The sequence below is a fragment of the Balaenoptera acutorostrata genome, chromosome 2, assembly GCF_949987535.1.
Source record: "Balaenoptera acutorostrata chromosome 2, mBalAcu1.1, whole genome shotgun sequence".
Classification (NCBI taxonomy): domain Eukaryota; kingdom Metazoa; phylum Chordata; class Mammalia; order Artiodactyla; family Balaenopteridae; genus Balaenoptera; species Balaenoptera acutorostrata.
The window spans coordinates 11808911-11821707 of record NC_080065.1 but is presented as its reverse complement, the minus strand read 5'-3'; the positions used below and the strand labels follow the sequence as shown (position 1 = coordinate 11821707).

The 12797-nt window shown below is 43.1% G+C and overlaps 2 protein-coding genes across 2 annotated transcripts in view; one reads left to right on the top strand and one right to left on the bottom strand.

Moving 5' to 3' along the window:
• MARCHF6 (membrane associated ring-CH-type finger 6) overlaps window positions 1–8828 on the bottom strand; it is a 76487-nt gene extending 67659 nt beyond the window's left edge. Inside the window, exon 1 of the mRNA XM_057539722.1 lies at window positions 8585–8828. Within this exon, the coding sequence (XP_057395705.1) occupies window positions 8585–8603 (19 nt within the window). The 5' untranslated portion in view covers window positions 8604–8828. The remainder of the gene's footprint in view (window positions 1–8584) is intronic.
• A 208-nt stretch (window positions 8829–9036) lies between these two features.
• LOC103006528 (60S ribosomal protein L26-like) lies at window positions 9037–10837 on the top strand. The gene has a single exon (XM_057540289.1). It carries the CDS (start codon window positions 9834–9836, stop codon window positions 10344–10346), a length of 513 nt encoding a protein of 170 aa, XP_057396272.1. The 5' UTR covers window positions 9037–9833; the 3' UTR covers window positions 10347–10837.
• The last annotated feature ends 1960 nt before the right edge of the window (window positions 10838–12797 follow it).

Sequence of the window (12797 nt, the reverse complement as noted above, 5' to 3'; positions counted from 1 at the left end):
CTGGCAGGCAGATTCTTAACAACTGCACCATCAGGGAAGTCCCCAGAATTGGTCTGATGTTTTTGCTCATGATTAGAGTGGGGCTGTGGGTTCTGGGGAGGAAAATCACATAGGCAAAGTGCCATCTCATCACAGAATATGAACGGTACATTATCAACATGATTTTTATGACTGTTAATGTTGACCTTGATTCACCTGGTTGTAGTAACAAAGGATTTTTAATAGCTAATTATCAACAAAAATTTTATAATTAGTAGCTATGATTACAGTAAACAAATATTAAAAATACATTAAAAAACAGTATTCAAAATATCTGTGGATAACCTATATAGCTAAAACCAGAAGTGTGACTATATAAATTGTGGTACATTCACTACACGAATGTCTATAGCCCCTTAAATTAGCAGTTATATGACAATATGGAAGTATGCATAATGTTAAGTAAACAAAGCAGGAATAAAAAAATGAATACACACTGTTCTTACAACTAGGGAAAAAACCCAAAACAGCCTAAAAGAGAAAATACAAAAAAATGATAGCCATTATATTGGTTAGATGAGAACACGGGTGATTTTCTTCCCATTTTCCCGGTTTCTACTGTTTCATTGCTACTTCTACAATTATAAGAAAAAGAAATTTTTAACTGCTAAAATTCTGTGAAAAACACTTCCTTTCTGACTGTGAAAGTATACCTATTTTTTTTAAATGTGGATTTGGTAATTAGGCTTTGAAAGCATACATTTAAATTCCAATTCTCCATATATCCCAAAGCTTAGTTATTTCTTATCTCTCCAGATTACTGATCATTACAAAACTAACATTCACCTATACTATTGCTCCTGGAAGCCTGAAAACTACATCTGCCTTGCTGACTAGGCTTGAGTTACATGCTGTCAATGAGAAGCTCTTCTGTGGGACCATAAGATGGAGGGAAGGAGTAAAGCCATTTCCTACTTCTGGCTCTAAAAACAGCAGTGGCAGCTAACTGCAGGTACTGTGGACTCCTGCAGTAGTTACAGAGTTCGTGGTAAGGATTTTGCCAGCAGTGGACAAATGCAAATTCAGCAGCACAGGCAATAACTCCCAAGTTTTAGCAGGAGTGTGCCAAGTATCAATGTATTGAATATTTCCTCTCAGCTCCAAATTTATCCTTCAGTACCACCTGTTCAGTGATAAGAAACTGGACTCTTTTAAACAGTTTTTAAAAATAAATTTGTCGGTAGAGGGTGCTGGAGGAACAACACAGGAGGACTGGAGCACTCCTTGCTCCCGCTGCACTGTCAGGTTTGCTTTAGTAACCAACTTCTCACAGCCCTACTGATATCAGCTCAACACACTCCAGGCCTTGCGCCCACAGTGGTACCCTAACTCTGTCTGCATGCCTCCCCATCAACCTTGAGTCTCCTGCATGCACCCTGGAGGGTTGTTTCCTGCTCACCCAGAAACTGTGGACTAGCTCTGGCTTGGACAACTCCATACTCCTCCAATGAGGTCTGAACCACAGCTGTGAGGAGGGGCCCTCACCCCTCCCCAGTCTGTCCCTACTTGGACATTTTCCCTCAGGCCCAGGGTACCTTTTACCGTAGTCCTTACATCTTTATAATTATTCTCTTATCATAGGTTAATAATTCTTTCAACTTTCTCTAGTTAAGTTACTGTGTTTTCTGCCTCCTCACTGGATCCAAAGTGCAAAGGAAAAAGAAGATTTAAAGAAGAACCAAGTGGAAATTTTAGAAGTGAAAAATACAGAGAGTGTGAACTCACTCCTGGACTCAGGCTCAACAGCAGTGGTTGTCTCAAGAAAAAGCACTTGTATTATTCTTTGGAGTTACCAGCTGAACTGCTTCCCCACCTCCACCTCCCACGAAACACCATTTTTACTATTAAAAAAACAAAACAAAACAACAACAACAAAATGACAATTATTCAGACAGATTTGGGTATTCGGCAGGCATTGTGTCACAAAAGAATGAAGGGAGCCTAAGAACCGAGGAAAACACTGACAATATTTGCTGCCAATGACAAAAATAAAACTTCCAAGCAAATATTAGGATTTTAGAAAACCTATATCCACCACAATAAGAACGACAGCTTCTCCAATACCTAAAGCCCTTCTGAGATAAGTGGTGACGTTAATGAATGTGACTTTTATGTTACACAGGAAAATGTGTCAAGCTTTGGAAGATTTGCATAACTTGATCCAACAGCTACCAAATGATCAATACATGAGGTTACAAAGCCATGCATGAGTAAAAAACAATGGATTTTTAAAAAGTTTTACTGAGGAATAACAGACAGCCAATAAAATACGCTTACTTAGAGGATATCACTTGACAATGCTTGACACTGGTAAAACTGTCACCACAATGAAGATAATGAACATATTCATCACCACCAAAATTAACTCATGCTCCTTTGTAATCCAGCTTCATCTCATCCTTCTCTCACCCATCTTGTTCCCTCCCAACTAACTGTTCTCCGCAGCACGTATAACCATCTAGTCATGCCATATAATTTATTACATGTTTATTTTCTGTCCTCCCCTGCTCCTCTACCAAGCCAAAAACAAGAACATAGGCTCTATGAAAGAAGGGATTTTGTCTATTTTGTTACCAGCCTAGCCCAAGTGCATAAAATAGTGCCTGGCTCGTAACAGGTGCTCAATAAACACTTGTCAAATAAGTGCATGTATGCTTGCCCATAAGCATGCCAAAGCAGTGAAAGCTGATCTGTGGCAAGAAGAATGAAGCAGGCATTACTGGAAGCAGAGGTGAAAGACCATGTGGTTCTAGAAAGACAGTAACTAGCTGTCTGGTTCTGACAACTTCCTATCCTTTTAACCCATTACTTCCAAATCTAAGTCACCTCAAGGTTTTACCATAATAGATACAGAACATGATCAATTATGATAAAGTTCAGCTTCATCCCTTCCCAATGAATATAATTCATAAAGCATAAAAAACAATTGTTTTGGCAGTCCATAAAAATAGGCTGATGAGATTTTATATTACATTCTGCTAGTGTGAGCAGTAACTTAGAAAAATGAAAAAGAAAAACGTCAGCTCTATATATCACTGGGCTGAACTGAGAGCACACTACTATGGCAAAACGTTTAATATCTTAATGAGTTTCATACATCAATACTTGCAACATTTATTCCAATGTTGCAGTGCTTTTACTTTTAAAATATGTATATCCTTGAGCAAAGAACAGATTTTTTTTTTGAAACTGAAAAATATCAGTGCTTTGCAGGATCAGACTCCTAATCGATAAAATGAGGTAGATCTAAGATCTCCTCAAGCTCTGAAGTTCAAATATTTGATGATAGAGAGCAGTTTACCTAACAGAACTTCTTTCAAAATAGGAGTCAATCCTCTTACACCCTGCCCCTGCCTTACCAACTAAGTTTACATAATATTCTAAATGCTTTGTTGTCATTTCAACAACTTTTCATTTCACCTTCACTAGTAGATTCTGTCTCAAGAAACCACTTTCTTTGCTCAACCATAAAAAGCAACTCCTCATCTGTTAAAATTTTATCATGAGATTACAGAATTCAGTCACATCTTCAGACTCCACTTCTAATTCTATTTTTCTTGCTATTTGTACCACATCTGCAGTTACTTCCTCCACTGAAGTCCTGAACCCCTCAAAATCATCCATGAGGGTTGGAATCAACTTCTTCCAAACCCCTATTAGTGTTGATATTTTTGCCTCTTCCCATGAATCACAAATGTTCTTTTTTTAAATTTTTTTTTTTATTGAAGTATAGTTGATTTACAATGTTGTGTTAGAATCACAAATGTTTTTTTTTTTTTAAGAAACTGATATTCTTTAACTTTTTTATTTATTTATTTATTTATTTTTGGCTGTGTTGGGTCTTCGTTTCTGTGTGAGGGCTTTCTCTAGTTGCGGCGAGCGGGGGCCACTCTTCATCGCAGTGCGCGGGCCTCTCTCTATCGCGGCCTCTCTTGTTGCGGAGCACAGGCTCCGGACGCGCAGGCTCAGTAATTGTGGCTCACGGGCCTAGGTGATCCGCGGCATACGGGATCTTCCCAGACCAGGGCTCGAACCCGTGTCCCCTGCATTGGCAGGCAGATTCTCAACCACTACGCCACCAGGGAAGCCCCCACAAATGTTCTTAATGGCATCTAGCATAGTGAATCCTTTCCAGAATGTTTTCAATTTACTTTGTCCAGATCCATCAGAGGAATCATTATCTATGGCAGCTATAGCCTTATGAAATGTATTTCCTAAATAATAAGACTTGAGAGTTGAAATTACTTCCTGATCCATGGGCTACAGAATGGGTGTTGTGTTTGCAGGCATGAAAACAACACTCATATTGTTGTACATCTCCATCAGAGCTCTTGGGTGACCAGGTACATTGTCAATAAGCGATATTTTGAAAGGAACCTTCTTTTTTTCTGAGCAGTAGGTCTCAACAGTGGGTTTAAGATATTCAGTAAACCATGTTGTAAACAGATGTGCTGTCATCTAGCCTTTGTTGTTCCATCTACAGAACACAGGCAGAGTAGATTAAGCATAATTCTTAAGCGCCCTAGGATTTTTGGAATGGTAAATGAGCAATGGCTTCAGCTTCAAGTCACCAGCTACATTAGCCCCAGCAAGAATCAGCCTGTCCTTTGAAGCTCTGAAGCCAGGCATTGACGTCTCCCCTCTAGCTATGAAAGTCCTAGGTGGCATCTGCTTCAAATATAAGGTTGTTTCATCTACACTGAAAATCTGTTTTTCAGTGTGACCACCTTCAAGAATTATCTCAGCTGGATCTTCTGGATAACTTGCTGCAGCTTCTACGTCAGTACTTGCTGCTTCACTTTGCACTTTGGTGTTATGGAGACAACTTCTTTCCTTAAACCTCATGAACCAAACTCTGCTAGCTTTAAACTTTTCTTCTGCAGCTTCCTCAACTTTCTCAGCCTTCACAGAATTGAAGAGAGTTAGAGCCTTGCTCTAGATTAGGCTTTGGCTTTAGGGACTGTTGTAGCTGGTTTGATCTTCTCTCCAGACAACTAAAACTTTCTCTACATAAGCAATATGGATGTTTCTTATCATCCATGTGTTCACTGCAGGAACACTTTTAACTTTCTTCAAGAACTTTTCCTTTACATTCACAACTTGGCTAACTGGTACAAGAGGCCTAGCTTTCAGCCTATCTCGGATTTCAACATGCTTTCCTCACTAATCTTACCTATCTCTAACTTTTGATTTAAAGTGAGAGACATGCACTCTTCCTTTCACTTGAATACTTAGAGATCATTACAGAGTTATTAAATGGCCTAATTTCAATATTGTTGGGCCTCAGGGAATAGGGAGGCCCCAAGGAGAAAAAAAGAAACGGGAACAGCAGTTGGTGGAGCAGTGAGAATACACACATTTACCTATTAAGTTCACTGTCTTTGTGGGCACAGTTCATGGTGTCCCAAAACAATTACAACAGTAAATCATAGATCACCATAACAAATATAATAATAATGAAAAAATTTGAAATATTTGACAGAATTACTAAGATGTGACACAGAGACATGAAGTGGGCAAATGCTTCAGGAAAAATGGCACCTATAGACTTAATGCAGGGTTGCCACAAACTCTCAATTTGTAAAAAAAATTAATATCTGCAAAGCTCAATAAAGTGAACACAATAAAACAAGGCATGGCTGTATTATGAGAATGGATTATAAAACTGTTGATTTTACAAAAATAAAACTTAATACACTGAACACTTTAGAGATCTTTAATACCTAGCAAACACATAATATGAAGGGTCAAAATCCATCTGGCAAACAACCCTTTTTCTAATAGAATTCAGTCTTGTTTACTACAAATATGAAACATTCTGAGCATTATAACATCATATATGGTACCATGAGAAGGAAAGCAACATGCAACTTTTAAAAGAGATGGAAGAGCTTAACAATCTCTTTGCAGGTTGGTATTTCAGATTTCTGTTTGCTCAGATTAACATATTAAAAAATAGATAAGTGAAGAACATCAACAGTGTTTTTAACGAGTGATAAAATTTAAAGATTTAAAAAATTTTTATTTTCTTTATGTTTAGCCATATTTTCCAAGTCTCCTACCAAGAAAAAAAAAGTTTCTTTTATAATCAAATAAAAACCCAATTGCATTTTTTTAATTTAAGAAATAACCTGTAATAACTCATTCAGCAAACAGAAGTTGTCTCCAAGCTTTTCGGTGTCTTCACTTTGTCATTTTTATCCTGAAATCTTCGGTAATCCTCCTTTTCCTTCCAGCATTTTTTCAAGTTAAATTTACACTAACTTTGAAAATTTCAGAAGACTTCCAATTTGGAATTATGCAAAATTAGGCATGAGCAGTATTAAGATTCACTTTCATTTCATGACTAACAGTGTCATAAAACAAATGCAAAGTAAAGCTTTGTCAAATTATGTAGATAATTCATCTTATAAAGGGAGTGACAAAAATACAGTCATCTCAACACTGGACACTGGGTATACACTTATAAATTTAACCACGGAGTCTGTCAGACCTGAGTTGGAATCTTGCCTCTGACATCTGTTACCTGTATGACCTTGGGCAAGTTACTTAATCATACTAACCCTCAGTTTCCTCATCTGTAAAAAGGGAATGGTGCCTACCTAAAAGTCTTAAGAGCGTTAAATGAGATGTGTATAAAATGCTTAGTGAAGTACATGCCATCCATCAAGTCCTCAGTAAATGTCAGTTATTTCAATAGAGAACAGTGTTCAAGTCAGTAGATAAATATCATTTGTACTTCACCCCGACTGAGGGGGGTGGGCAGTGCATTAGAAGCACTCGGAAAATATTTCTTTCATGATTCCACCTTTGCGATTCTGCAATTCCTGAATCACCACTATCATACGGTAAGTGTATGCAAGTACTAAGTGCTTAAGCTCAAAGAATGGGAATTTAATAAAACATGCCAGTATATATCAATTGATAAATCAATAAACACATTCATTACTAGAGTGAGTCATTAAAATCTGAATCCAAAAGGATGTATGGATGTAGATGGAAATTTACACACTAGGACCACCTGTCAAAAGAAAGTAATTCCTAACCTCCTCAGCAGTTTCACTTTACTATTTTTTCCAAAGGAGTCTCCTGTGGTGATTACCTTTCACTCACGGCATATAATAAAAACAACTCAGGCATAATGAAAGGAAAACTGTGTAATCAGGATACCTAGGTTCAAATCTTTCTCTTACTAGGGTGTGAAACTTGGACAAGCTATTAAAATAACTAACTTCCACACCTATAAAAGATAATAATACCTACCTACTCCATAGGGATCTTAGATCAAATGTGAAGGCATGTAACTATGCTTTGTAAACTGTCAAGTATAACATGCAAATATCATTACAGTTGAGGTTTTCCTATCGAAAGACTTCTTTAAAAAAAATGATAAATTGATCCCCTCCACGCATCACATATACAGACAACATCAAACTTTTCATCACCCATTACTGCACACCACGACAGTCCCTAACGATCTTCATTTAAAATCATCAAAATCGCAACCCGTAAGGTTGCAAGACGCTTATATCCCCACATAATAAACCCAAAGCATAAATGTATCTTCACCGATAACCGCAACAACAGGAAAGCGATTAGGAATTTCCTCTACAGACTCACGAAATTATTCGATAAACTCTAAAAAGATAAAACTGCTTAAAAACAACCTAACTACCTTCTACGGATTAGCAAATGCGTTTCACTAGTCACAGATGTTCAGTCATGTCTTCACTTCTGTATTCAGTTCACAAGAGTCAGCTTGTTCCAGAACAGCCACATCCAAAACACACGCACTCACAAAGCAAAACACACACACAAAACTCTGCTTATTGGTGCCAGAGACTAAGCACAAAATAAACTACACCGAAACAAAGAGCCTTCCTGCTTCGAATAACCTCGGTGGCCCTGCCTCTGCCTCGCTTAGTAAACAAACTACTAGGGGCCACGCAAGCAGAGGGCAAGGTTTTTAAATACGAGGTCAGTTCACTCCACCAGGCCGTCACCTGGCGGGGTATTTTTCGCGAAGTTTCAGTCAACAAAGAAGTTTTATCGTGAAAGGGTCGGGCCCGGAGAGCGAGGGGCAAAGCGACATAAAGAAAGACAAAACCGAGTGGGGGAAGGGCGTGGAAAACGCCCCCAAACTTCGTGCAGCGACCACGGCGCCGTCACCCCCAACCCAGGACTGGTGGGACAGAGGGGGCGGGGAGCCACGCCGGCCGCGGCCGCCGCAGCCCGACGCCCCCGGCCCGGGCAGGGGTCCTGCCCTCCGCGGGCGCGCGGGAAACAGCGGGGGGCGCCGAGGGGTCACCTCCTGCTCCCTGCCGCCCCTCGAGCCCGCCGCTCGGCGGGCAAACGGCCCCGGCGCCGGCCCAGCCGCGATCCCGCCCGCCGGGTCCCGCCGCCGTCACCGCGCGCCCCCGCCCCGAGCCGAGGCGCCCCCGCCGCTCCGCCCGGGCCTCGCCGCCCGCCCCGAGCGCCGCGGACCGGGCGCGGGCCCGGCCCGCACCCGGGCGCCAGAGCAAGGACGCGGGCGCCGCCGACTTACCTTCCTCGGCGGTGTCCATCTTGTCTGGGGCGGGGGGGCGGCGGTGACGCAGCCGCCAAGCTCCCGCGGCGGAGGCCGGAGCCTTCCGGCCGGGGCGGAGGGAAGGGAAGGGGAGGAGGGAGCGGAGCCGGGCCCGGGCAGGTGCGTTGCTCAGGTGCGAAAGAGGAAGCTAGAGGAAGGAGAGAGGGGGGACAGGGAGAGGGAGAAAGGCTAACATAAAACGGGCGAGAGAGGGGAGGGGGAGGGGCGGGGAAAGCGGAGGGGAGAGGCCTGGGCGGGGCGCGGAGGCGGAAGGGGCGGGGCGCGTCAACGACAAGTGCCGTCACTTCCGGCGGCGGGCGCGGGGGCGTTGCGGCGCCCTTCGCGGACATCGGGTGGTTACTCTCGTGGGGCGGCGGACCACACGGGGTTGGTCCCCAGGGCTGCGCGGGGCAATGGGGCTGAAACCTTAGAAGGAGCTGAGTTCTAATGACCCCGAGGGAGGCGACAAAGAAGGCGCGGAGCTGAGGGAGGAGAGCAGCGGGAGCGAGCGCCTGACGGCGAGGTGGCGAGCCCAGCGCCGGCCCGGGCGCTGTGCAGACTAAGGCGGGTCTCAGAGCTGAAGAGTTACCTGGGCGCCTGTGAAAACACAAGTTCGGCGCCCCCCTCCCTCCCGCGCCGAGATTCTGGTGCGCGTGTTTGGAGTCGGCCCAGGGATATGCATTTTTGTTCCGCACGCGGGCACTTCTGATGCACGTTTTGAGGAAGTACTGAAATGTCACTTAAATTAAAAAGGCAAGCTCTAACTCTACCACAATCCCTCCCAGGGAAACTTCATTTGCCTGGAAGGACTGCTTCAATAACCTGCTTAGGCTGGAGGCTGCAACACCCTCCTGTAAGGGAAATCGGTTCAGATACGGACAGGGCTTGATAACACTGCGTGTCGGACGCTTACCTGGCCGGAGCTAAATTGCTTCGGACTGAGCTCTGCTTCCATCAGTACAGCACCTTTCCTCACCGTAATCCCTGGCTTGTTGTCTCAAAGAAGAACTATGTAGAAAATAACAAGTTAGAAAGGTCACCACTTTTAGAATCGCCTGAGTAGAACTAAAGGTGTCTCTAATCCGAAGGAAATCTATTTTAAAGAATATGCAAATGACTTGCATATAGATTAGATATATGATACATTCAGGAATGCTAGCAATCTCTTTTCCATCTGTGTGAGTGAAGGAGTTGGGAAGACGCCCTCCCCCAAGCCTCATCAATCAGAATGAGACTTAGAATAAAAATAACGAAGTGGGCCCTTTTCCCTTTTGTGGCCGTCGCTGAAGCGCCAGCGGCCGAAATGAAGTTCAATCCCTTTGTGACTTCTGACCGAAGCAAGAACCCGAAAAGGCATTTCAATGCGCCTTCCTACATTCGCAGGAAGATTATGTCTTCCCCTCTTTCTAAAGAGCTGAGACAGAAGTACAATGTCCGATCCATGCCCATCCGGATGGACGATGAAGTTCAGGTTGTACGAGGGCACTACAAAGGGCAGCAAATTGGCAAAGTAGTCCAGGTTTACAGGAAGAAGTATGTCGTCTACATTGAACGAGTGCAGCAGGAGAAGGCTAATGGCACGACTGTCCATGTGGGCATTCACCCCAGCAAGGTGGTTATCACCAGACTAAAACTGGACAAAGACCACAAAAAGATCCTCGAACGTAAAGCCAAATCTCGCCAAGTAGGAAAGGAAAAGGGCAAATATAAGGAAGAAACAATTGAGAAGATGCAGGAATGAAGTAATCTTGTATACAACTTTCATTAAAAACTGTTAAAATGAAAAAAAAAGAAAAAAAAATAATGAAGTGGAATCCTCTGTAGAGAGAGCAGCCCTTGAAGACTAATGTCACCGATTTGACCAGTGTCACTCATGTTACCCAAGGTAGGAGAGAATTCAAAGTCTTGACACGATAATGGAGGCCCGCTGATTTCAAGGGCTGACCTTGAGAACTGAGCATATTTAAGCTTTTTCTTAAATATGTTTAGACTATATTATCTCCCAAGAAATGGAATCTGAAGGAGGCTCATACCCCTGTCCCCACCCCTCCCGCCCAACCGGACAAGCACTCACATCCCCTGTAAGGCCTGTGGCAGAGCACTCAACTCAGACCAGGGTCACAGTTCAGGACCACCAGACCCAGCCTCGGGTTGTACAGCAAAAGCGGGAAGGATTCTGAGAGGTAGACTTCGAGATTTACTGAAGGAAGTGCCAGTGGTTTTTCCGGGCAGGTATGTGAACCTCCAGGCGGTAGACCTGGGTTAGGATTGGAGGGATGTGGGTGTATGCGGTGTGGGTGGAGGGCTCCCTCCTTTTGTCTTTCTGTGTCTTCCTTTGTGATGCTCAAAGGAAGGTTACTTCTAGAGTTGAGAATTGCCCCAACCTTTTTTCATTCAGCCTTTGGAGGTTAAACCTAAGAGTAATCAACCAATATTTGTTGAGTCCCTACTATGTGCCAGGCATTGGTCCTCACAACAAACCCTTTGAGATACATAAGGCAGTCAGACCTCTCTTGGTTACCAACTAAGCTAGTAGACAAAAGGGAGGAATGGACTGTCGACATGAACAAACTGTGACAAGGGTAGTGGTCCAGTGGGCCTCAGGAATTACTGGAACCAGAGTCCCCTCTCTGGCCCCATCCCTCTGCTCTGCTTCTCTCTGCACATCAGCTTCTTGTTGTCACACCAGTTTCCTCCACATGGCTGGGGACAAGGCCCCTGATAGCTCTCAAGGTCATATCTTCAGCCTCACCATCAGACAGGCCAAGGGTGACGATCTCTGGTCTCAAGTCAACAATTCCTAGGGAAGGACAGTTCATTGGTCCAGCTAGGTGCCCATCCCTGAACCAAATGATGAAGGTCTGTAAGAACATAACATGTACACCGCCATTGAACTACATTACTGAAGTGCAGAAAGAACATGTCCCACAAGAAAAGGGAGGACAAAACAATAGATATGCATTATAATTAGAATTCTCATTGTTTTCAAACAAGGACACCAAGATTGTATAGAAATATTTTTATTTGCCGAACTTATCCAAGGAAACCAGTTAGAATTCATACAGAATTTCAACCTGAGAAAAAGTTATTTTGATCAAAAGAGACACTTAAAGGTATAGCATACACGTGGTTCCAGCCTCTGTGTGTGTGTGTGTGTGTGTGTGTGTGCGCGCGCACTGTGCCACGAGGGTACTATAGCTTAGTAATTCTGGGTTTCCATATAGCAATCAAAGGAGCAACAGGGGATGTGTGGGAAGACAACAGTATAATTTTTTGAGCACCAGCTGTAACAAACTAACAACAATAATTAACCTAACTCCCTATTATGTTCAATGAATGTTAATAGCAATCTTGCAAAGCAAATATTGTAGCCATTTCACAGATGAGGAATCTGAGACAGCTGATAAGTAACTTGCTTTTGGCCATATGTAGAAGAGGAACCAAAATTAAAGCAAAGGTCCATCTGACTCCAGACCTCTAATTTTTAAACCTCACCTGTTTACCATTTGCAGCCACCCTCTTTTTTTTTTTTTTTTAATTCCTACCCTTATTCTCTTTTTTTTTTTTAATTAATTAATTTATTTATTTATTTTTGGCTGTGTTGGGTCTTTGTTCCTGTGCGAGGGCTTTCTCCAGTTGCGGCAAGCAGAGACCACTCTTCATCGCGGTGCGCGGGCCTCTCACTGTCGCGGCCTCTCTTGTTGCGGAGCACAGGCTCCAGACGCGCAGGCTCAGTAATTGTGGCTCACGGGCCCAGTTGCTCCGCGGCATGTGGGATCTTCCAAGACCAGGGCTCGAACCCGTGTCCCCTGCATTGGCAGGCAGACTCCCAACCACTGTGCTACCAGGGAAGCCTCAGCAGCCACACTCTTAACACTGCCACTAAACTCTCAACTTTTTACCATGAGCCCATGTTTAGATAGAAGCCCAAGAGTTTACAACAGTTGCACAGAAGTTGAACAGAATTGCTGCTTACCAAGTATACATATGATAATTAAGTAAAGTGCCTTACTATAAGCTTAACGTTAACGTCTATAAATTATTGAAGGCAGTTTATGGCATTATCTTAACATTAAACTCTTTCCTTCCTTCCTATCTTCCTTTCCCTCTCATCTCATCTTCCCTTCCCTTCCATTTTTCTATTCCATTTCTCCTCCCTTCCTGCTATGAGACACAACAGTAATGTGGGCAA

What these genes read in the sequence shown, in the direction of transcription:
- LOC103006528 (XM_057540289.1), top strand. Translation starts at nt 9,834, where the DNA reads ATGAGACTTAGAATAAAAATAACGAAGTGGGCCCTTTTCCCTTTTGTG.